The sequence below is a fragment of the Porites lutea genome, chromosome 11 (genome assembly GCF_958299795.1).
Source record: "Porites lutea chromosome 11, jaPorLute2.1, whole genome shotgun sequence".
Lineage (NCBI taxonomy): Eukaryota > Metazoa > Cnidaria > Anthozoa > Scleractinia > Poritidae > Porites > Porites lutea.
In genome coordinates, this window is record NC_133211.1 from 9,669,690 (window position 1) to 9,696,210 (window position 26,521).

The following is a 26,521-nucleotide window of genomic DNA, read 5'->3' on the forward strand; positions in this document are numbered from 1 at the left end:
CCTTAAAGGGGATTTTATCCATGTCCGATCGCTATAAAATTTTCGCCAGTGATTGACTATGGATCGAAGTTTTTCAAAACGTAGTTTTAACTAAAATCGATATTACTGTGACAACAATAAACAAAAAAGTTGGAAATTGATAAAAGCCGAATTTTGCGCAATCTAGACCTGCTACTAAAAATCCAACACTAGGAACTTAAAGTTTGGTGTTTAGCAAATAACCTCCGTGAGAAGTAAAAAAATCTGTATGTTTGAATTCAAATAAAACGTAAATGTATTTCAAACCTCGTATTTTCAAAAGCTGTGATAAATTATTTAATAAAAAAAGTCCTAAATAACTTAAGTTAATCTTAAGTAGCGTCGGAATGCTGCTTAATATCATATTTCGATGCTAGGAAAGTTTGGAGTATTTTCGTCCGTGCGATCTTGTAAACCAACCTGCTTTCTCACCACCTGTCTAAGCGCAACTTTATTCTAAATCTTGACTTTCAACCCTTTTTTGTTTATCTCTGAAACTACTGGAACGAATTTTTTTTGCGCAAAATTCGGCTTTTATCAATTTCCAATTTTTTTGTTTATTGTTGTCATAGCAATATCGATTTTAGTTAAAACTACGTTTTGACAAACTTCAATCCATAGTCAATCACTGGCGAAAATTTTATGGTGATCGGACAAGGATAAAATCCCCTTTAAGGCGATAGAAAATATCGCTATGGTCTCCGAAAAACTGTATCGAAACACCTTAAGGACGGTGCTTATGAAAAGCTTACAGTACTTACAGAGGTCGACCAGTCATTTTAATGAAGAATAAGAATACAACGAAACCCGCATAAAGAACCCGTGATCTTCTGTGAAAGGTTGATTCAGAAATGGTTCTTAGATGTTGGATCCAGTATAGTCAGGTCTCTTAAGGTCAGGATCCTTACAGAGTTGACAAAAGCACCAAACATTGCACAGCGATAGCTTATTGCAGTACCATGAATATTAGAGGGGGTGCCCAATGCAAATATGCCACTGAAGAGTGCTAAACAGGATTTAATTATTGTAAATTTCACCTGCTGGGGTCCTTGTGGTGTTGTGATTGAAAATGGTTATTCAATACCTTAAATCACTCAGAATGCTCTTCCCATGTTGTAAACAACAATTTCACTCGAACATATGGCATTCCCATCCATTCTTAGCTCATTGACTGTATAATTAAGCTGATTATTACTGTGCGCTTAAAGAAAGTCCACAGTCCGCCCACATTTTCATAAGTCATTTCTAAGATGGCCTAGTCTTTGCTTCATAACTTGCAAGTACTCAGGTTCTGTGGTTCTCTTCTCCTTTTCTAATGTATTTCAATTAGAGGAGGCCTTATTGTGGGGCTTAAGCCTTATTTATCAAGTATTACTTGTCATATGTTACTTTAAGCTAAAGAAAGCGTATGGCATAGCAATTCGCACACAAAATTTCAGAAGAGTCTGTTGTATCACATATTATCAGGGATTATAATAATAATAATATCTTTATTTATTACCTTTGGCGATAAGAATTACGGTAATATTACAATAAAATTCAAAACACTACATTTATGACAGCAGTTCATGAAGAGCAAATAACGAAATAACAGAACCCAAAATAGTTCTTTCCTAAGGAGGTAATCAATTTTTCAGCTTAACATAGGCCTGGATGCCTTTCAGTCTCTCCCTATCTGCTGGAAACACGTGCATGTTTTGACAGAGAAGCAAGCATCGTGGCACAAGTCATATCATTTACAATTCCTGCAGTTTGTCTAAGCTTTACAAAGCAAAAACAAACAAAAAAGGAATCTGGTCTTATAAACGCGAAAAAGAAACGAGTTAGCCCAGGCTTCAAAAAACAGCACAGTTTATGATGAAGCCTCTACATTTGGCACTGAAGCACTCATGTCCAAAAATAATAACAGCTTTTCAAGTCGTAAAAGTGAGACTCAAGTGGTACAAGATTGACTCAAATGATAAATGGTGAATGGTTTAACCGCTGAAACTGTAGAAAGGGGGCCAGGCTAACTTTTAGGGCCTGTTTGGCATGGAGGAGGGGGACCCCAGGTAAGCATGGTAACCCACCTAGGTGGGGTAAACCGGCTGTCCATATAATCTCTCATTCTAATTTGATCACGTTTACATGATAGGTGGGGTGACCCTTCTAGGTGGGTAGCCCGGTCTGCCACACCGGGTAACCCTCTCAGCTGAGGTTAAATTCTGCCATGTCAACGTTTCAAGGTGAGGTAACCCAGGCCAGTCGGGGTCGGATTCGTGATACATCAAATTCGCGCAAAATTCACTTTGGCGCCGGGTGGCTTCACTTAATTATTAAAGGTGACAATAGAAAGCCAGGGTTTTCCGTTGCTGCCCCCCGACTATGGAACAAGCTCCCCTTTGAAATTCGAGCTTGTTCTGATGTTAATCTTTTTAAATCTAAGTTGAAAACGTTTCTTTTTACAAAGGTATATGACATTTAGTTTCATCATATTTGTTTTTGTTTTCTTTCCTTTTTAAGATGTGTATGCTATAAATTTCCCAATATGTACAGTAGTGTTATATGTAAGCTTGTGAGTAATGATATTCTTATGTCCTTTTTTATATTGTAAAGCGCTTAGAACAGCGATGTATAAGCGCTATATAAATTCTATTATTATTATTATTATTATTATTATTATTATTATTATTAAAGCCACAACACTGAAGGTTGCAGCAAGAGCAGCAAGTGAGCGTAGACTTGGCTTGCCAGCATTTTTCTTGTTTAAGTGCTTAGCGACCATTCAATAATCTTGAGGAAGTGCACCCCAGGATGGCGGAGTTGTAAGATTGCATGTAAAGGAGGGTTATTTTTTTACCCCACCTAAGCAGGATACCTCACCTACCTGGGGTCCCCCACCTTTATGTTAACGGGCCCTAAGTCTCAGGAACCGTGAAACTGGTAATAAACGGTATACCTAACCCGGGACTAGCTGTGATACTACTTCCATCTTCAAAAACGTCAGCATAGCAGCCAAAGGAGCCATTATATCGGTGTAACACGAATATTAGATTGCGGTTGTTTCATGCGTCTCGTTTTGTGACTTTTTTGAGTTCGTTTTTGTCACCATCTAAATTTCAATCATGTTCAAAACACCCCTACGAACACAATATTTCGTAAAGCCCTTTAGAATGATATTCAGCAATAAAAACAAGGTGTGACCAGGAGCCTATTTCTAGGATCCTGGTGTGGCAACATAGGCATAAGTGAATGCAAAGTTTTGCGGTATATAATCTGTCCAAAATCTGTTTGAGTGGTCAAAGTTGGGGCTGATGGGCTTCTTTATCATGGCCACTCCATTATTTTAAGGGACCAAGCCATAATTATTGTTGACCCTTGCCTCTTTTGGTATTTTCTGTAATATTCCACAGCATTATTTTGTAAAAGTTGGTAACTGAATTGCTTTTGAGGAATTTTTACGATCGTAAGATTTCGTAACCACGGGGTATTTGCCTAATTGCATCAAACAAATTACATTCATTTTCATAAATGATGCATCATTGGTTGGCTAAAAGAGGCCTTGTTCCTATAACTTTCAGCTCTTCTGAAGTTAGTTTGTTCGTAAATTGTAACGCACCCGACGACCTTCCTCTTTTTTGAAAGATCGTATAGACCTACCATTAACACTCTGGTGCGAGGGCTCTGAAGTGAATGAGCTCCTTACAGGTGTCTAGGCATGCAGGGACCTCATACACTTCTTTTTAAATACAAATGTGTAAAAAATAAAGAGTGTTAAAAATTCCTGGAGAGGCATGTTTTACAACCTCGTCCCCAAGGCTTAATAAAAAGGTAGAAAAAGGTAAAGGGACCATATTTTACGTCAATAACTCTTGACAGTAATAATAACTGATAAACTTGAGGTCGACGGTGCGCTCCTTTTACCCCCCTCTCTCAATTAATGCTCCGTTTGAAGGGTATTTAAAGCTGGTCAAAGCTACACAGAAAGGAGAGAAGTTGAAATAAGAATGTATTGACACCGGGGATCGAACTAGGGACCTCGCGCACCGAAGGCTGCGCACTAACCAACTGTGCCACCCTTGCTCCTCCTTTTCCCCCTGAGGACGAGGTTGACATGTTTTAATCATTATCTCAAGGACAGGGTTTCCAACGAAGCAAATTAAAATCTAATCTTAGCTGCACAATTACAAAGTGGGTGCGTTATCAGTTACGGTTCATGAGGTCGTTCATGTAGCATGTCAAAATTTAACGATTCTATCGTTTAGGATGTGATACATTTGGGTTTTATGTTATTGTATGACATCTTTGAAAGCTGGCTTTGTGATCTGTTCAAAATGATATGTAATGATATTATCGCTGGCAAGTCTTAGCAGTGACACTGATAGCCGCACAGTGAACATGGCCACACTTACCGTGTGGAGACTGGGCACTAGTCAGTATTATGTACATGTAAAACTATTTTGAATAGTGTGACAACAACTAGACATTACCAAATCAAAAACTTAAAAATTTGAAACAAATGTTTCTTAGCCAAATCAAACAAAAAGAGTACTCACCACAGGCAAACCCAATCTGCTATTATAGGTGAAAGTTAACCCCCCCCCCCCCCTTTTATCTGTAATTTGGACCATTTGTAACGGGCACCCCCTCCAGTATTAATCGGCAGGTGCTAGGGAAGCTCTGTGCCAAATTTGACACTTTTGTCACGTCTGTAACGATCCGGCCTATATTTTGCAAGAGACCTGACTAGTAGTGATGAACCAAGGTGCGAAGTTGAACACAGGTTCTTACTTAAGGATGTGAATAATTGTCCACGAAATAAGTGGTATCTACTTCTCAGTAACATTATATTCACTCTCAGTATTGTTAATTTTCAATGGCCCTAAAGACACCCACATCTGTACAAATGTTTTCTGCGCCTTATTTCCTTTTTTTGAATAAGAATACTGCTTCATTTGTCAGGCTGAAGAGGTTCTTACATATGGTTAACAAAACAAATTTCTGTCTGGGTGTCCTTATACAACGCAGTTACTTTTATACAGCTGAGCGTTTCACTCTATCTTATCGTGTTTCTACGACTGCCATAGAAACATCGGCCAAGATGCGACGGAGAGTAATCTGTTAGGTTTGTACACAGAATAGGGTGTATGGGACTGAAACGCAATCTAATCTTTCAAAGCCATGTAATTTAGGGACATTTCAAAACGTAGTCTGGGAAATCTTAAGACAACATGGTTACTTGGTCAATCCATTAATTGGAGAAAGGATACAGCAGCAGCAGCAGCAGCAGCAAGCACAGCAACAGCATCAGTCCCAATACCAAATGAGGCTGCGCAATCCACCCAAACATTGACCCCTCATCTTATACATAGCCAACTAGTTAACAATCCTCAAGCATGCGACGCGCTCGATACGCGCCCCCTCTCAAGAAAAAAGGCAGAATTGTATTTTGTGCGTGCATGTATGACACAAGAAAAAAAACAAATCCGTTCAACTTACAACATGTACAAAGAAACGTTGAAAAATACTCGGTGGCCAGGAAAAAAGGCGCCGTTCTCTCCTTTCTTCAAGTACTAGACATTAGGCTGCTTTTTCTTGTGACAGCCTCGTTCTCAGGTTCTCTCCTACTCGCTCCATAGGGACGGGTAAGAGAGAATCTTGGGATCGAGGTTGTTTCTTGTGACTCCTCAAAAGGATAAGGACAATCCATTAGTTTTGCTACCGTGATTTGTAAAATAGTTTTAAAGAAGACGTGCATACAGCTTGTAAATTTTACTTTAAATTCTTTTGATCGTCCATTTGTAGTGATATAGGGGGTGTAAATATACCTTGTTTAAAAAGGCAGATAATGTATGTTAGCTATGCAGTCAAAGAAGTAAATAAGTAACTGTGTATTTTTATTTTCTATTTACGTTGATTGTACTATTACCATATTTAAGGTCCCTGTATCACCTTTCGTCTAATAACCGTGGGTCGGGCTTGAAAACGCTTCAGTTAACCCTTGTCAAAACCCCTAACATAGGTGATCATTTTATTTCTCCTCTTGGTAACTCTGCTCAATCAAAAATAACGGTTGTGAGAAAACAGGAAATGCAAGTAAAACATTTCTTGATTATTATACAAATTCTCCTCACCAGTACCGAAGATAACATATAATGAACAGTGTGGAGAATGACACTGGCAATATTCGGGTTAAGTGCTGAGGGTGTGGGTGGGGGCCCATTTGTGTTTGTATTACTTTCCTTCACACTAACCACATAAAGCGTAAGAAATTTCTGACATATATTTTCACTGGTACAAGTAGTTTTTCTCCTTTTCGTTGAGCTCTTGACGTACACAAAGGATAAATGTTGATTGTGCAGCTTTACTTTCTAGCAATAGAGACGTCTCTATGACCCTCTATCAGCTCCAAGAAGAAAAGAAATATTTTTTCGCTTTTGTTCTATGGTTTAACCTTTGAATGCTATCAGCCCTAGTCTTGACATTTATAAGTTTATAGAACAATTTTGTAAGTTATTGTAAAAATATGTTACGTAGCTAAGTTTGTAACGCCTTACATTTATATTCGTATTGGGTGAAGTCGGTTACATGACTGAATTAAAGAATTTGTCTTCTGTAAATGCTTTTTCCTTTTTCTTTTCTAGTCGTCTCCTACTTATCCTATTTACCTTTCTTTCAATATCCTCGATCCTTTGCTGCGGCCGGGAGCGGGCAGTTTTCTGCAGATCACAGTACTCTTGTACTGTAACGGAATATGTTAAACATCAACGTCCTAACAACTCACGTGCGTGAAAGTTAAAACTGCTTAGTTTTGTAAGAATCTTCTTTCTCCTTTGTAAATGGCTTTACCATTTGTATGAACGCTGATTTTTGTCTCTTTTTTAAAAGAACGTTCAAACCTTTTTTTCTGAAGATGAGTATTTTAAGGCAACGTAAATCCCTCATTAAACCCCCTTCCCCGTCATTAATCACCGTCTTAGACGACACACTGCCCCCTTGTCCCAGTCCGTCCTCTGGCTCGTTTGGTTACGCGAACATCGCTTTAATTGTTCCCGCCTCCGGCCGCGTCACGTGACTTCAAATTTCGCGCCAGCAGTGCGGCCGTTTCACAAAGGGAACAAAATTTTACGGAAACAGCAACATGGAAACGAAACGTGAGTATTTTGTAAACTATTTTCTTTACTTTTACCTGAAATTTCGAGCCAAGCACTGGCTTGCCTGCGTGCATACGTCTCCCATTCCCTTTGTTGCACGCAGCACTAGTGGACCATTGATGTATTTATAGCCTTCAACAGTTCTATGGTTATCAGAGTCGAACTACTTTAAAAAAAAAGGCGAAGAGATTTAAAAGGGCTATTGTAGGTCTCGGTATTCGCTAAGTTTCCCGAGATTTTCGTTATATATTGAACCAAGTATTAAAAGTATTATGCTGACCATTGAATAATTTACTTGTCAAGCTTTAAACCATGAGTTATTTTGATGAACAGTTTGCAGGGGTTTCTATATACATGTCAATGTCGGCGAGAAAGAGAAAAAACAATGTCAACATTTGAAAGAATAGTTTATACAAAAAGTTCCCGTTAAGCTGCGACAAAATTGTTAGGTCAACGGTGATGTGTATGTAATAAATTTGCGAAAATGCAAGCCGAAAGTTCGTTTGTGGGGACTAGCCGTTAAAGAACTGAAATTAGCCGGCGCGGGTTCGCGATAGTCGCGAGCGCGTGAATTCTCTCCCTACGCGTATATGATTGCCTGAAAGGTGGGGCGAAGAGACCAGGTGATCGCTACCAGCCAATAACAACTACCTATTACATCTAAAACAGCAGCTGTAGCTTTGAAAGAAAGTATACATTTTTTTAACCAGATAATATAAAATAAAACGACTGAAAGGGAAGAGCAATTTTATCGTCAGTTAGGACTAGGTAATTCTTCTTCCTTCTACGTAGCTAAATAACTTTTAGTACTCCCCAGGTACTCCCGTTAAAACCTTTGATATCAATGACTAAAAAAAAAAAGACTTAAGAATTAATGGAAGTTATTGTTTAAAAAAGCATGTCATTTTCTTGACAGATTGTTAATATTTCGGTCTAAATGTCTAAAACTCGTCAACTTGGACTGTTGAACATAAACTGTAAATGAAGATCCTGGATCAGGTGACTGTGGGATCAGGTTCTATACATATGTACCTTGTTTTGACTAAGACCTACCAGCAAAGTTTTTGTCCCTGTTTGTGCTTGTCTTATTATTACTATTTTTTTAATTTATATGTCTTTATTCAGTTATTCTTCTTCTTCCTCTTCTTCTTCTTCTTCTTCTTCTTCTTATTATTATTATTATTATTATTATTATTATTATTATAATATTATTATTCATTTACATATTTATTTTTTTGTTGTTTAACTGTCTTGGTTCACTGCATTCCCGCTAAAAAGGAGATATTATACTTTTTCGCAATAAAGTTTCATCTCTCTGTAACGAAGAACCGACGTCGTGTTGAGTGAAAAATTAAAAACTTAAAAAGTTCTCAGAGACATGTTTTTGTTGATCAATTTTATCTTTTTACCTCCCACAAATTGGTAAAGCAAATTATTCAGTGTTAGAGTCAGCGACCATTTAAAGCTGTCTAAGTTACCGTAATAGCTTGCTGGCTTGTGCGCGGGTTGTGACATTGCAACATGAGTTAAGTTTTCAGTAAGAATATGCACAAATAATTGTGGGAAACATCCTTAAAAGACCAAAAGGCATTCGTTCTAAGTAAAGATCACACAGTAACCAAGAGTTGTAACAGGTTTTTATTGATCTATTTTGAACTTATGCCGACTGAGGGGCCACGACGATATGTTTAGTTCCTGCTTTTCTACCGTTGATATTTGTGATGCACCAAGAACCAGCTGTTGTGTTACCATCAGCGCTAGTTGTATTCTCAAAAAGTTAAATAAGCATTGAAATAAACTCCAATTTGGGCGGTGTGCCTTCTAATAAGCTTTTTGAGCTCGAATTGACACTAAAGAACCGTTTTTATTAAAATTTGTGTTTGGTGTTCTCTGCGTCATCTGCAAAACTTGGACTAGATGATTAACATCTTCGGGGGGAGTACTTAAGCCAATTTAGGATAGGCGCGTGTCACGAAGGTTTTTCGGCTTATTTTGTAAAGGGAAATAAGGTCCATCTAAGAAAAATGACACCCTGTTTGAGGGAAAATCGATAATGCAAAACGTTTACATGGACAATTCATAACGTATTCACATTTGGAGTGAATGTTGTTGGATGGCATTTGTTAATAGTGCGTTAAAAGATAACTTAGTTTTAGGACTTTAAGACGGCTCAGGTCCCGTGATATTGGGCACCCTATCAAAGGACCACAATACCAAATGAATGATACCCTACTGAGGGCTTGGCCTACAGGGTAGCCTTAGGTAATCTGAATGGGAGTTCCCCCCCCCCCCCGGTCAGTTCCGTTAGAAAACAAATTTAAATAAGGATAAAATGAATATTTTATTGTAGACTTTATAAGTAGTCAATGGGCTAAGAAATTTAACTGCGAAACGGAAAAAATAGAGCGGAAGACTGCAAAGTGGGGCAGGTGCTCGTGTGAAACATACTTCAAACAGGCGAATGGAAACTTTGCAAAAATCTTCCTTTACCTAGGAAGCACTAACACGTCATTGCAGTTTTTTTATAACCTCTCACAATGACAGCAGCGGAGGGTTTGTATTCAACGCTGGTCACTAACTGCATCTTTAACGTTTTCTTGTTTTACACCGCCATCGCGTTAAACATCATAACAATACAAGCGCTGAGAAAAACGTCGTCGTTGCCAAGGACTTTGAAAACATTGCTCTTGAGTTTGGCTGCTTCTGATCTCGCTGTTGGTTTACTTGCCCACCCTATTTTTGTTGCACATCTCATTATTCAAATACAACAAAACCCCAGCGATAATGCTTATGGTACAGTATTTACCATTTTCTCGGCCTTTCAGAAGAGTATACTTGCTTGTGCATCGTTTTTTAATGTTGTCGCTATAACTGTTGATAGATTCTTAGCCATTCATCTTCATCTCAGATACCAGGAACTTGTAACTCACAAGCGTGTTGTTGCTGTAGTGATATCTACTTGGGTTATCAGTGCATTTCTTTCCTTACTTGTCCATGCAGCTCGTTTGGACTGGATTCCAGAAAAAGTTTCTGGGATTTTGTTTGCAGCCATCGACGCTGTTTGTTTCATAACTACAGGATTTCTCCACTACAAGATATACGCATCTGTACGACACCATACAGATCAAATCCAAGCACTGCAAGCACAAGAAGAAGCACAGAATAGAGAAATGAAAAATGCTGTGAGGCTGAGAAAAACTGCACTTGCTACATTTTACATCTATTTCCTGTTTTTGGCTTGTTATGTGCCAATCTTTTGTGTCAACCTTGCCGAACTCTTCTGTGATGAAACTGCCTTGATCCAGTATTTGCGGTATTATGTTTGGACAATTATGCTTTTCAATTCATCTCTCAATCCTTTGATCTACAGCTGGAAGATGAGACACATTCGACATGCTGTTATAAACATACTTCGAAACGTACTCCCGTGTCGCCACTGAAACAATTAAGGGCCTGGCGTAACCCGCTCAGGTGGAGTAAAAATATAAACCGCGTTTAGACGCAATCTTGCAACCCCGTCATCCCGGGCTGCATTTTCTCAATAGTATTAGGTGGTCGCTATGTATGTAAACCAAACAAAATGGTGAAAAAACGACGTGTGTTGGCGGTTAATTCTCTTCTACTCTGGCACTTGCTGCATCCCTTTAGTGTTGTGGCTTTCTATTGCCACTCTTAATGATGCAAAGCCTCGGCTAAAGGTAGTTAGTTGTTCAGTCAACGAATTTGTTGTAAACACGAATCCGACATGGGCTAGGCGGGTTACCCCACCTTGAAACACTTACGTGGCAAAATATGACCCCCGCTGAGAGGGTTACACAGACTGGCAGACCGGCGGTTGGAAACAATTTCCGATTATACAAAAATAACGCAGATCTTTAAAACAACTTGACGTTACCATGGTAGCAAGCCAGTTTACCAAAATAATAATGAGGTGTATTAAGGTGTTTCGATAAAGTTTTCGATATTTTTCTATCGCCTTAAAGGGGATTTTATCCATGTCCGATCGCTGTAAAATTTTCGCCATTGATTTAGTTAAAACGTAGTTTTAACTAAAATCGATAGTACTATGACAACAATAAACAAAAAAAAATCTTATTAAACCCCCTTCCCCGTCGTTAATCACCGTCTTAGACGACACACTGCCCCTTTGTCCCAGCCCGTCCTCTGGCTCGTTTGGTTACGCGAACATCGCATTAATTGTTCCCGCCTCCGGCCGCGCCACGTGACTTCAAATTTCGCGCCAGCAGTGAGGCCGTTTCACAAAGGGAACAAAATTTTACGGAAACAGCAACATGGAAACGAAACGTGAGTATTTTGTACACTATTTTCTTTACTTTTACCTAGAATTTCGAGCCAAGCACTGTCTTGCCTGCGTGCAGACCTCTCCTATTCCCTTTGTTGCACGCAGCACTGGCGGACCATTGATGTATTTATAGCCTTCAACAGTTTTATGGTTATCAGAGTCGAACTGCTTTAAAAAAGAAGGCGAAAAGATTCAAGAGGGCTATTGTCGGTCTCGTAATTCGCTAAGTTTCTCAAGATTTTCGTTATATATTGAACCAAGTATTGAAAGTATTATGCTGGCCATTGAAGAATTTACTTGTCAAGCTTTAAACCATGAGTTATTTTGATGAACAGTTTGCAGGGGTTTCTATATACATGTCAATGTCGGCGAGAAAGAGAAAAACAATGTCAACATTTGAAAGAATAGTTTATACAAAAAGTTCCCGTTAAGCTGCGACAAAATTGTTAGGTCAACGGCGATGTGTATGTAATAAATTTGCGAAAATGCAAGCCGAAAGTTCGTTTGTGGAGACAAGCCGTTAAAGAACTGAAATTAGCTTGCGCGGGTTCGCGATAGTCGCGCGCGCGTGAATTCTCTCCCTACACGTATATGATTGTCTGAATTGTGGGGCGAAGAAACCAGGTGATCGCTACCAGCCAATAACAACTACCTATTACAGCAAAAATAGCCGCTGTAGCTTTGAAAGAAATCATACATTTTTTTAACCAGATAATATAAAATAAAACGACTAAAAGGGAAGAGCACTTTAATCGTCAGTTAGGACTCAGTAATTCTTCTTCCTTTTACGCAGCTAAATAACTTTTAGTACTCCCCAGGTACTCCCGTTAAAACCTTTGATAACAATGACTAAAACAAAAAAAGACTTTGGAATTAATGGAAGTTATTGTTTAAAAAAGCATGTCATTTTCTTGACAGATTGTTAATATTTCGGTCTAAATGTCTAAAACTCGTCAACTTGGACTGTTGAACATAAACTGTAAATGAAGATCCTGGATCAGATGACTGTCGGATCAGGTTCTATACATATGTACCTTGTTTTGACTAAGACCTACCAGCAAAGTTTTTGTCCCTGTTTGTGCTTGTCTTATTATTACTATTTTTTTAATTTATATGTCTTTATTCAGTTATTCTTCTTCTTCCTCTTCTTCTTCTTCTTCTTCTTCTTCTTCTTCTTATTATTATTATTATTATTATTATTATTATTATTATTATTATTATTATTATTATATTATTATTGATTTACATATTTATTTTTTTGTTGTTTAACTGTCTTGATTGACTGCATTCCCGCTGCAAATGAGATATTATACTTTTTCGTAATAAAGTTTCATCTCTCTGTAACGAAGAACCGACGTCGTGTTGAGTGAAAAATTAAAAACTTAAAAAGTTCTCAGAGACATGTTTTTGTTGATCAATTTTATCTTTTTACCTCCCACAAATTGGTAAAGCAAATTATTCAGTGTTAGAGTCAGCGACCCTTTAAAGCTGTCTAAATTACCGTAATAGCTTGCTGGCTTGTGCGCGGGTTGTGACATTACAAACATGAGTTAAGTTTTCGGTAAGAATATGCACAAACAATTAGGGGAAACATCCTTAAAAGACCAAAAGGCATTCATTGTGAGTAAAGATCACACTGTAACCAAGAGTTGTAACAGGTTTTTATTGATCCATTTTTGAACTTATGCCGACTGAGGGGCCATGATATGTTTAGTTCCTGCTTTTCTACCGTTGATATTTGTGATGCACCAAGAACCAGCTGCTGTATTACCATCAGCGCTAATTGTATTCTCAAAAAGTTAATGATAAGCATTGAAATAAATTCCAATTTCGGTGGTGTGCCGTCTAATGAGCTTTTTGAGCTCGAATTGACACTAAAGAATCCTTTATATTAAAATTTGTGTTTGGTGTTCTCTGCGTCATCTGCAAAACTTGGCCTAGATGATAACATCATCGGGGGGAGTACTTAAGCCAATTTAGGTTAGGCGCGTGTCACGAAGGTTTTTAGGCTTGTTTTGTAAAGGGAAATAACGTCCATAAAGGAAAAATGACACCCTGTTTGAGGGAAAATCGATAATGCAAAACGTTTACATGGACAATTCATAACGCATACAAATTTGGAGTGAGTGTTGTTGGATGGTTTTTGTTAAGGTAACTTAGTTTTAGGTCTTTAAGACGGATCAGGTCCCGAGATATTGGGCACCCTATCAAAGGACTACAAAACCAAATGAATGATACCCTGCTTAAGGCATGGCCTACCGGGTAGCCTTAGGTAATCTGAATGGGAGTCCCCCCCCCCCCCCGTCAGTTCCGTTAGAAAACAAATTTAAATAAGGATAAAATGAATATTTCATTGTAGACTTTATAAGCAGTCAGTGGGCTAAGAAATTTAACTGCGAAACGGAAAAAATAGAACGGATGACTGCAAAGTGTTGCAGGTGCCGGTGAGAAACTTACTTTAAACAGGCGAATGGAAACTTTGCAAAAGTCTTCCTTTACATAGGAAGCACTAACACGTCATTGCAGTTTTTATATAACCTCTCACAATGACAGGAGAGGAGGGTTTGTATTCAACGCTGGTCACTAACTGCATCTTTAACGTTTTCTTGCTTTACACCGCTATCGCGTTAAACATCATAACAATACAAGCGCTGAGAAAAACGTCGTCGTTGCCAAGGACTTTGAAAACATTGCTCTTGAGTTTGGCTGCTTCTGATCTCGCTGTTGGTTTACTTGCCCACCCTGTTTTTGTTGCACATCTCATTATTCAAATACGACAAAACACTGGCGATAATGCTTTTGATAAAGTATTTGTCACTTTCTCTCAAACACTTGCAAATGCATCGTTTTTTAGTGTTGTCGCTATAACTGTTGATAGATTCTTAACCATTCATCTTCATCTCAGATACCAGGAACTTGTAACTCACAAGCGTGTTATTGCGGTAGTGATATCTGCTTGGGTTATCAGCGCATTTCTTTCCTTACTTTTCCCTGCAGCTCGTTTGGACTGGATTCCAAAAAAAGTTTCTGGGATTATGTTTGCAGCCATCGATGCTGTTTGTTTCATAACTACAGGATTTCTCCACTACAAGATATACGCATCTGTACGACACCACACAGGCCACATCCAAGCTCTGCAAGTACAAGAAGAAGTACAGAACAGAGAAATGGCAAATGCTGTGAGGCTGAGAAAAACTGCACTTGATACATTTTACATCTATTTCCTGTTTTTGGGTTGTTATGTGCCAATCTTTTGTGTCAACCTTGCCGAACTGTTCTGTGATGAAACTGCCTTGATCCAGCATTTGCGGTATTATGCCTTGACAATTATGCTTTTCAATTCATCTCTCAATCCTTTGATCTACAGCTGGAAGATGAGACACATTTGACATGCTGTTATAGACATACTTCGAGGCGTACTCCCTACGCCTGCGTGGCAGGCGTTAAAAGGGGAAGGGGAAGGGGGAATTTGGGCGCGCGAGAGCGCATGGGGCGCGCGAGGGAGAAAGGAAAGGAACGCCTGCAAGGACGCAATTGTTTTCTCCATTTTTCACGCTAAGATTCTAGGCGTGAAAATAGTGATTGGTCAGAATTAATTAAATGTCATTCTTCGACTTTATACCTTTTTCCGATTGGTTGAAATCAACATCACGCCATTTGAGTAACTAAACATATGTCGTTATAGCCTGCGAGCAAGCCCTCCTATTTGGGCAGGCGAAGCGAGCCTCGCGAGAACGCGTGAGCGAGGGGCCGAGGAAGTGTACTCCCTTGTATAAGCCATATATGGTATGTCCCGTCCTAAAGGGTAGGGTTTTTGCACTGTTTTGGTCTGAAAATGGGTATAGACTTTGCCCATTTTGGTCTGGAATCGGATATGGTTTTCAAGGGAACTACGGGAGTGTATGAACGTATTTATCCTTTTAATTCCAAATGGGTAAGAAAAAAAGAAAAATGTACGAATAAAGAAATCGTGTTTGTTAGTGTTCCAATCTAAGCAATGATGACATAATTTCTTAGAGGCCAGGTCTGAAAAAGGGTGTGAAAAATAACATATTTTGGTGTGAATAGTGTCAGGATTTGAAAACCGGGCGGCACACCCCCACCAAGAATCACTAAGGAGTACCCCCCGGGGAATAGCACTCCCTTTTTCTATGCGAAAGAAAGCTCAGCAATACGCGAAAAACATTCTTTATTTATTTGACGTGTACTTGTATGTTCTAGATTTTCAGTATAGCTCATTTTGGGTTTGTCCAATCTAAGCAAATACGTCTTTAAATAAGACTAGCTAGCGATGCGTATAAGAGTAGCTCTCCTAAAGCATGTGCCGCCTAATTGTGCAGCATAGTCGACAGGCGTTTTCGGCTCGGTCATTCCTAAACTCTACCATGAGATGTGACGTCACCGAGAGATACTCTCCCAGACTTCGCGCGAACAACCGATCAAGAGAGAATGTCTAGGGACCAGGCTGGAGCATGTGCTCATCCCTGGTGATCAGTGCTGTTCTCAGTTATGTGCGCCCTGTATTTTTTATGCGCACGGTTAGACAGGTTCGGTTATGTTCTAATGAGAAACACACAACTGCTCGAGGTTCATATATCGGGGTAACTTTTTGATTTCGTATCGTGTGTTTACAAGTTTACTACATGTTGTTTGCCTAATCCCGTACGAGACGTTCCAGCCAACCGATGGACTACTTTCATACCGAAACGGGTGGTCGATCCTCTTTTACGTGATACCGTTTCGAGATTTCTCACCGGAAAGAAATATTACAGTCCGGTGCTGCAACCGAAGGGAAATCGCTCCTTGTGAATCGTGAAGGCATGAAATTTTTTGGTGGATATCATGTAAACGAATACAGGGCCACGGGACAGCTGACGAGAGGGAACCAGAGTGATCTTGCGCCGTTCCGGCATCACAGATCATCTGATGTAAACACGTCCGCCTTAGTTTTGAGACTCGCCTTTACTGATAAAAAGAGTTCAGAGCCACCTTAAATTTTCGAAGTATTTCTGGGCACAATCTTGGGTTTTTTAATTCCTTATGACCTAATACATAATTGCTTGACGCTTTGGATTTACTAGATCTTTAGCGACAAAGTGGAGTCGGAGAAAGTGAAAATGTCACTTTTTATTCTTGTGACTTCGTTCGATTCCGTCGACCTATGACTCCGCTTGAGACTTCGGATTTGATTTTCATCAAGTCGCGATTGCTCTCACTACTCCGACTAAACCGATAACCGACCGCCAACCGGGGAGATACCGCTATCCACGGGATATTAAAATCTATATCCAGTGGTTAATATATTGAGTATTATACGCTGGTTAGAGATTTACCTAGTGGACAGTGTTATCCACCTTTGTAACAACTGGGCCCTGCTTTTTAACGTTTCCTCTTTGGTAGCGCTCTGAAATTTGGTCGTTTTCATGCGGTCGCATTATTTGCCATTCAGTGAAAATTTGCACCGGTGTAGTTTTATTCAGTGTGACATCTTTTTAGCTGTTCCCAGCGAAAGTAATGAGTGGAAACAATAATTTTGGATGTATAAGTACAAAGAACTATCCCCCAAAATTGAAAGTTACAATCTATGCCCCAAAAAATTCTTTTGTGAAGAGGTTCAGGAGTTTCTTTTAAGAGTTTTTGTTTTAACACCCTGTACTGACGGTAGCAAAGGACTAAAAGCTAATTGGCTGAAACTGATTAAAAGTGGCAATCATTCTTGTTAACTGATGAGTTAAAAAAATTCTTATTTCTTCGTTTGCTTTTCAAAAAGGAACAAAGATAATTTATAACGAATTACCTTGCTATAATGCATCAGTTACTATTGAAATTGCCTGCCTAAGTGAACTCTTACAATGTTATACTGTCAGTATTTTTATCATTAAGTACCGACTCGGGGCTTACTGAGTGCCTTGGCCACTAATTTGTTATAGTCTTAAATGGGATGTGTATCCTTAGCTCTAAGGACCCTGAGAGGCACCACCTGGTTAGTTCACAGCTTTTAGCAAACCAAGAAAAAAGGACGTCCGTATGTTCTAGCCTGTGTACAGACGTCTCCCGATTTTTTTCTGAGGGAACGGGGCCGTCTGTACACAGGCTACTCTGTTCAAGCGTGCTTTCCTTTTTTTCCCTTACTCGTTTAGGCAAACATTTTTCTCATTTTCATTGCTGTTTATCCTGAAAAATTGGATGTTACGAATTCATGCTTGTCTCAGAAAACCCCTAAACCAGCACTTCCAGAAACAAACAAACAGGAAAAAAAATGAAATCCAAAAATAATGGAAAGATCGAACCTTTTTGGTTGTTCAAAGAAATGAAATAGGTTATTTTAACATGGTTTAACAGATTCGCGGGCGAGAGGGTCTTGTTCCAAGCCTCCTCTGGTAACTCGGATAGCGCGAACAGGCCAGGGAACGGGGCTGAAAAAGACACTTATTGATAGCCTGAACGGTGGGGCAAAAAGACAGTTTACATTTCACACCACGTATATGACAACTTCGTTCAAGCCAGGTGATCGCAACCAGCCAATAACAGCTCGTGTTACAACGTAAAACAGCAGCTGTAGATGTGAAAATAACCATTCAGATTTTAGCCTGATAATATAAAATAAAACGACTAAAATGGAAGAACAATTTTATTGTGAGTTAGAACTTGGTAATTCTTCTTCCTTTTACGCAGCTAAATAACGTTAGTCCTCGCCATGTACTCCCCTTAAACCTTCAAGCTCTTAAGTGCCGTGACTAGCATGAAGAATTGTAAATTCGTCCTTAAATATCTATGACAAAAACAAAAAAATTAGACTTTGGAATTGACGGAAGTTACTGTTTAAGATAAGCATGTCATTTTCTTAACAGTTTGTTAATATTTCGGTTTAAATGGTTAAAACTCTTCAACTTGGACTGTTGAACATAAACTGTTAATGAAGATCCTGGATCAGGTTTTCTAAAACCTACCGGCAAAATCGTTTGTCCCTGTTTGAGCTTGTGTTATTATTACTATTTTTTTTAATTTATCAATTTTTAGTCAGTTATTATAAGTATTATTATTATTATTATTATTATTATTATTATGATTATTATTGATTTGCTTATTTATTTTTTTGATGTCGGAGTCAGCAACCAATTAAAGCTGTCTAAGTTACCGTAATAGCTTGCTGGCTCGTGCGCGGGTTGTGACATTGCAACATGAGTTCAGTTTTCAGTTGAATACTGTATGCACAAACAATTAGGGGAAACATCCTTATAAGACCAAAAGGCATTCGTTGTAAGTAAAGATCACACTGTAACCAAGAGTTGTAACAGGTTTTTATTGATCCATTTTTGAACTTATGCCGAGGGGCCATGATATGTTTAGTTCCTGCTTTTCTACCGTTGATATATGTGGTGCACCAAGAACCAGCTCCTGTATACCATCATCGCTTATCAGATTCTCAAAAAGTTAAATAAGCACTGAAATAAATTCCAATTTCGGCGGTGAGTTCTAATAAGCTTATTGAACTCGAATTGATACTGAAGAATCCTTTATTTTAAAATTTGTGTTTGGTGTTCTCTGCGTCATCTGCGGCCAAACTTGGCCTAGATGATAACATCGTCGGCGGGACTACTTAAGGCCAATTTAGGATAGGCGCGTATCACGAAGGTTTTTAGGCCTATTTTATAAAACGAAATAAAGTCAGTAAAAGAAAAATGACACCCTATTCAAGGGAAAATCGATAACTCAAAACGTTTACGTGGACAATTCATAATAGATAGAATTCAGAGTGAGCGAATTCGGATCGTTTTGTTAATAGTGCGTTAAAAAGGTAGTTTAGGTTTAGGTCTTTAAGACGGCTCAGGTCCTGTGTTTTCAGGCACCCTATCAAAAGACCACACCAAATGAATGATACCCTATTTTAGGCATGGCCCACTGGGTAGCCTTATAACAATAATAATAATAATAATAATAATAATAATAATAATAATAATAATAATAATAATAATAATAATAATAAAAGCTTTATTTATACTCGAGATATCTATCAGCATTATGCAACGCTGGTCTTAACAAGATGTCCAGTAAATAAGATTTATAATAATATAGCCTTAGGTAATCTGAATGGCAGCTCACCCTTGTCAGTTCCACTAGAAAATAAATTTAAGTAAGGATAAAATGAATATTTTATTGTAGACTTTATAAGCATTCAGTGGGCCAAGAAATTTAACTGCGAAACGGAAAAAATGAAACGGATGACTGCAAACTGAGGCAGGTGCCCGTGAGAAACATACTTCAAACAGGCGAATGGAAACTTTGCAGAGTCATTCTTTACAAAGGGAGCACTAACACTTCATTGCAGTTAATTTTTTTACAACTTCTCACGATGACAGGAGCGGAGGGTTTGTATCCAACGCTGGTCACTAACTGCATCTTTAAAGTGCAACTAACCCCCCAATTTTTTTTTCACTGAACGAAATCTTCTTATCATCCTGCTTACTTGTGCGAAAAAATTTTGGTCATAGCGTTTTTCCTTATTTTTTTATAATTTTTCAAAGTTTCAAATTTTGGCGGTTCTTGCGGCCACTACCGAGCTCTGTGGAGAATGGGTCCGAGTTTTTTCACATGAAACTTGCGACTCGCGATCACTTTGTTCATCTTCCACTTCGGCCAAAGTTGCCTCAGAATCTTCTGAATTAAAACTTCTCTCAGAACTTGAATCACTTAAAGACATATTCCGTTGAATTTTGGTCGTTTTAGTATCCCGCTCGCTTAAAATCAGTTAAAATGATTTTCCCTTTCTCGCTTCTCGGTCATTTACTCATGAGTTCGCGGCAGATGTCCTCCTTCGATGACGTCACAACAACATTCGTACCCAGCTCCCACGAACCTCGGTAATGGGACACAGGAGACCTAACTTTAAACAGCCATGGAAATGCGAGGATTTTGTCAATCACGATAATTTTTTCGCAAAAGTAATCAGAAAAATAAGGAGATTTCATTTAGCGAAAAACATTTTTGGGGGTTAGTTGCACTTTAACGTTTTCTTGTTATACACCTCTATCGCGTTAAACATCATAACAATACAAGCGCTGAGGAAAACGTCGTCGTTGCCAAGGACTTTGAAAACATTGCTCTTGAGTTTGGCTGCTTCTGATCTCGGTGTTGGTTTACTTGTCCAACCTATTTTTGTTTCACATCTCATTATTCAAATACAACAAAACACTAGCGATAATGCTTATGGTACAGTATTTACCATTTTCGAAACCCACATGGCTTTACTTTCTTTTGCATCGTTTTTTAGTGTTGTCGCTATAACTGTTGATAGATTCTTAGCCATTCATCCTCATCTCAGATACCAGAAACTTGTGACTCACAAGCGTGCTATTGCCGTAGTCATATCTACTTGGGTGATCACCGCATATCTCTCTTTACTAGTCCCTGCAACTCGTTTGGACTGGATTCCTAAAAGAGTTCCTGTGATTATGTTTTCAGCCATCGGCGCTGTTTGTTTCATAACTACAGGATTTCTCCACTACAAGATATACGCATCTGTACGACACCATACAGATCAAATCCAAGCTCTGCAAGCACAAGAAGAAGCACAGCATAGAGAAATGAAAAATGCTGTGAGGCTGAGAAAAACTTCACTTGCTACATTTTATATCTATTTCCTCTTTTTGGCTTGTTATGTGCCAATCTTTTGTGTCAACCTTGCCGAACTGCTCTGTGATGAAACTGCCTTGATCCAACATTTTGTGGTATTATGTTAGGACAATTATGCTTTTCAATTCATCTCTCAATCCTTTGATCTACAGCTGGAAGATGAGACACATTCGACACGCTGTTATAGACATACTTCGAAGCATACTCCCGTGTCGCCACTAAAACAATTAAGGGCCTGTTACGTGAAGGTGGGGGACCCTAGGTAGGTGGCGTAACCCGCTCAGATGGAGTAAAAATATAAACCGCGTTTAAACACAATTTTGCAACCTCGTCATCCTGAGGTGCACTTGCTCAATATTATTAGATGGTCGCAATGCATGTAAACCAAACAAACTGGCCAGAAAACGACGTGTGTTAGAGGTTCAGTACTCTTCTACTATGGCACTTGCTGCATCCCTTTAGTGCTGTGGCTTTCTATTTCACTTTTAATGATACGAAGCCTCGGCTAAAGGTAGTTAGTTGTTCAATCAACGAATTTGTTGTAAACACGAATCCAACCTGGGCTACGCGGGTTACCCCACCTTGAAACACTTACGTGGCAATATATGACCCTCGCTGAGAGGGTTACACGGACTGGCTAGCCTGCGAAAACAGCCGTTTCTCCTCGCTCTTCGCCGCTGAGGACGTTTCGCGAGGAATAACTTGCGTTCCTCAGCGCGAAACGTCCCCAGCGGCGAACAGCGAGGAGAAACGGCTGTTTTCGCAGGCTACGGACTGGCAGACAGGCGTTTGGAAACAATTTCCGATTTTACAAAAATGACGTAGATCTTCAAAACAACTTGACGTTACCATGGTAGCAAGCCAGTTTACCAAAATAATCGTGAGTTGTAATAAGGACTGTGCTTAAAAGAAGCTTACAGTAATTATAGAGGTCGACCAGTCATTTTAATGAAGAATAAGAATACAACGAAACCCGAATAAAGAACCCGTGATCTTCTGTGAAAGGCTGATTCAGAAATGGTTCTTAGATGTTTGATCCATGCAGTAGTGATGAACCGAGGTGCGAAGTTGAGCACAGGTTCTTAGTAAAGGATGAGAATAATTGTCCACGAAATAAGTGGTATCTACTTCTCAGTAACATTATATTCACTCTCAGTATTGTTAATTTTCAATGGCCCTGAAGACACCCACATCTGTACAAGTGTTTTCTGCGCTTTATTTCCTTTTTTTGAATAAGATACTGCTTTATTTGTCAGGCTGAAGAGGTTCTTACATATAGTTAACAAAACAAATTTCTGTCTGGATGTCCATATACTACGCAGTTACTTTAATACAGCAAAGCGTTTCACTCTATCTAATCGTGTTTCTACGACTGCCATAGAAACATCGGCCAAAACCTGTTAGGTTTATACACAGAATAGGGTGTATGGGACTGAAACGCCATGTAATCGTTCAGAGTCATGTAATTTAGGGACATTTCAAAACTTAGTCCGGGAAATCTTAAGACAACATGGTTAGTTGGTCAATCCATTAATTAGAAAAAGGATACGGCAGTTGGTTTTTGAAAGAAGTCAGAATTTACCAAGCTGCATTCGGTAAGACAAAATACTTGTAGATTTATACGTTACCAGATCTGCAGAATGATGGAGGCTAAAGGATCGTATTCGACGCTAATCATTAATTGCATCTTGAACGCTTTCTTGTCTTACACTGCCATCGTGTTCAACATCGTAACAGTAAAGCGCTTAGAAAAACTTGTTCGTTGCCGACGCCCTTAAAAACATTACTTCTGAGTCTAACTGTTTCTGATCTTTTGGAGTTGGTCTACTTGTCCAACCTTTGTACGCTGCAATTCTTGTGATGCAAATAGAAGAAAATACTGAAAACAACTTATATTATGCTTTACGGATTACACACAACATCCAGGGCAATTAACTTGCCTTTGCTTCGTTCTTTGGTGTTGTAGCTTTGACTGCTGATAGATTCTTGGCTATTCATTTTCACCTCAGATACCAGGAACGTGTGACTCAGAAGCGTGTTGTTGCTGTAGTCTTCTTATTGTGGGTGTTAAGTGCATTTCTGTCCATACCTATGTCGAAATGGATTCCAGAAAAGGTTTTATACAGTAAGTATGCAACGATAAACGCTTTTTGTATCATAACTTCAGGATTGCTTTACTGCAAAATATACGCAGCCGTACGACGCCACACAAATCAAGTTCACGCCCTACGAGTAGCAGGGAACAGAGACATGGCAAATGCAGCCAGGTTAAGAAAAACTGCAGTTAGTACATTCTACGTGTATGTGGTATTTTTAGCTTGTTACGTGCCAGTATTTTGGCTCTCTTTTGCCACTTTGATCGGTGGTTTAACTGCTGTGCCATTTGATTTGTGGTACTATGTCTTCACACTAATGTACCTCAATTCATCCCTTAATCCTCTGATCTACAGCTGGAAGATAAGAGGCATTCGTCAAGCCGGTTCTGGGCATACTTCGAAACATCTTTTCTTATTTTTGACTGAAAGGAGGGTCCCGCAAAGAATCAAGAGAGCTCTTCCTTTTTTTATGCGAAAGACAATTCAGCAATCATGTGAAAGTCCCGGGGGGGTGTACTTTCCTATATAAGAAGCTAATAGGGATGTGCTGCTAAATGGGGTCGCATTTTCACGACTGGATTGACCATAATGGGGTCGCATTTTCAATAGAGTTACTAGAATGGGGTCGTACATTTTCTGATTTTTGGGTTAAGACAGTTCTTCATATTTACGGTTAGTAAACGTACCAGAATGCTTGTACTGTAGGTAAAACGTAAAGTGTTCTTTATTCAGTGTAAGGTAGATACATATTAGAAAGTGACTAAGTTGGGATCGCGAAAATTACGTTTTTGCCCAAAAGTGACTAAGATGTGGTCTATAATTGGCCACAGAATAAACTATAACAGGGTAGGGGCTCTGAGAGGCCAGCGGCACATACCCAGCAAAAATTAACCCAAGTACCCCACCCCCCCCCCCCCCCCCCGGGGTAAAAGTCTTTAATTCATTTGACGTGCACTCAAAGTATATTGTAGCATTTCCAATCTCAGTAAAAAGTCTGCATCTAGCAATAATATATTGAACTTGTTGTACTCGCTTTAAAAAAGAATAAATCTGGGAACTGTTCAATCTGAAAATTCGACGAGGCTCTAAAGACGTGAGGAATGAGCTAATTTAAAACCATCACTAAAATTTCGCTTTCTCTTAATTATTGTCTCAGTACCTAAGACAATAACTAAGAACATATCATTCAAATTACTTTTTCTTATGTTGGCCTAGACAAATTTGGGTATCAAAAAATATTTAATTGCATATGTTATATATGTTGATCTTAACAGCAACTATTTCTGACAATTTATCTACCAGGCACTTTATAAACTTCGGAAAATGGCGTCACCATGACATCGAAACGTCGTTGCTTGTTTTTGTGTTACGAAACCTATACTTATAATAGAAAAAAGGACATAGGGTGCGAAATATGCAATGCGCGTGACAGGAGCTGCCCTGGCGCGTGTTCTCCTCCCTCGCGACCAGTCGCGCGCATGTGACTTTTTATGGGATCATGTAAACAAATACAGAGCCACGAGAGGGAACCGGAGAGAACTTACGCCGGTGCGAAAGTGTCTCCGGCCGTATCATAGACGGCTATCATATAGACACTGCCTTAATTTTGAGACACGCCTTTGTAAAGGGAGTTCACAGCCATCTTAGTACTTTTGAGCTCAGTCATGGGCTCTCAAATTCATAACTACTGTGCATTTAACAGTCAGGTTTTACTAGATCTTTAGCGAGAAAGTTCTAAGCAGAGTCGGAGAACTTAAAATGTTTCAACTTTGCGTGTCAGCGCTACTCCGTCGATCTATGACTCCACTTAAGACTCCGGTTTTGTCCGCAATGAAACTAGCCTTTGCACCTGTTTTACTATAGATTATTTATTTAAGTCATAATATTTCAACTAGAACTTTCTAAACCTCTTTTGCAAGAAGTTCAGATGTTTCTTTTAACAGTTTTGTGGAAACATCACGTACTGACGGTGGCAAAGGACCAAAGACTAATTTGTTGTGATAATAACAATCATTCCCTGTTAAACTGCTTTGACTGACGAGTTAAAGAAAATCTCATTTTTTAAGTTGCTATCGACAGAGGAACAATTATAGCTGAATGCATTTGCTACAATACATCAGTTACTATTGAAATTACCAGTAGAAGTGAATTTTCACAATATTGTGCTGTCGGTACTGTTTTATCATTAAGTGCCGACTCGGGGTTCTTTGTTCGTGCGTTGGCTTCTAATTGCATAGGCCTGGAGAAGCATCACCTTGTTAGTTCACAGCCTTTGAGAAACCAACAACAAAAGGACGTCACTCTTTTCAAGCGTGTTTTCTTTTTATTTCCAAGAACTCTTTTTGTCAAACATCTTTTTCATTTTTTTTTTTTTTGACAAATTGGACGTTATGACATTCATGTGGTCTTAAAAACCCAGAAGCTAGCAATTCCAGAAACAAGATACCTAAAAAAACCCAAAGGATCCAAAATAATAAGCAGATCAAACCTTTTTGGCTGTTTAATAAGCAATTATTGAATGAGGGTGAGTAGGCTGTGAAGAATTATGCCGCAGATCGAGGAGGATGTTATCCACCGAGGCTGAAGGCCGAGGTAGATAACATTCTCCGAGATCTGCACTAATAATTCTTCACATCCTACGAAAGCCAAATTCAATAATTGTTTTATTAATCATTCAAAATGAACAAGACTACCTCCTTGTAGACTTTTTTCAAACCTTTGGCCTATTTCTCGGCACGGTTTCAAACAGATGTTTCTCCTTGCAGATACTCCTCAAAAAGTAGATAAATTTCATCGAAAGATATGTTTAACGTATTCTTGTATTTCTTCCGTTTAGAGTTAGTTAGAAAATAGGTTTTTTTGTCTTTCGATGTAGCCGTGAAGGCCATTTGTTTTAGTTCACTTACTAAATATGGTAAGCGCCAGTTGGTTATGAAGAATTTGCCGGGGGATTGGAGCCAATCAGAAACGGCGAAATATTTTGAATGAATAATAAAGAAAACTAATGCTCCTTTCCATGATTGTTTTGAACAAATTGTTATTTTCAATAAAAGGAAGAACAGTTAACTGAGGTGGAACAGGAGATCATTATTACGAATACTGATCTGCTAGTTCTAAAACAATGGAACGATGCATTAATTCGGATAATGCCCTCACTCCTCGGCCTTCTTACAAAAAATAACCGCGCGCTACGCGCTCGGTCATTATTTCAAGAGTGCCTCGGAACTCAGGTATTATCCTTTATAAACCCGATAAAACACGGCAGCTCTTTTATTAAGCATTACGTGGAGAAGCCATGATCTTCCGTGAAAGGCTGAAATGGCTCTGGGATATTGGAT

The 26,521-nt window shown here is 39.0% G+C and overlaps 1 protein-coding gene across 1 annotated transcript; it reads left to right on the forward strand.

Annotated features, from left to right (window-relative positions):
* The first annotated feature begins 9,445 nt into the window (after window positions 1–9,445).
* Window positions 9,446–10,591, forward strand: LOC140953174 (adenosine receptor A2a-like). The gene has a single exon (XM_073402673.1). The coding sequence runs from the start codon at window positions 9,689–9,691 to the stop codon at window positions 10,589–10,591; it is 903 nt and encodes a 300-aa protein (XP_073258774.1). The 5' UTR covers window positions 9,446–9,688.
* Window positions 10,592–26,521: the final 15,930 nt, after the last annotated feature.

Coding starts and splice junctions, on each gene's coding strand:
- LOC140953174 (XM_073402673.1), top strand. CDS start 9,689: ATGACAGCAGCGGAGGGTTTGTATTCAACGCTGGTCACTAACTGCATC.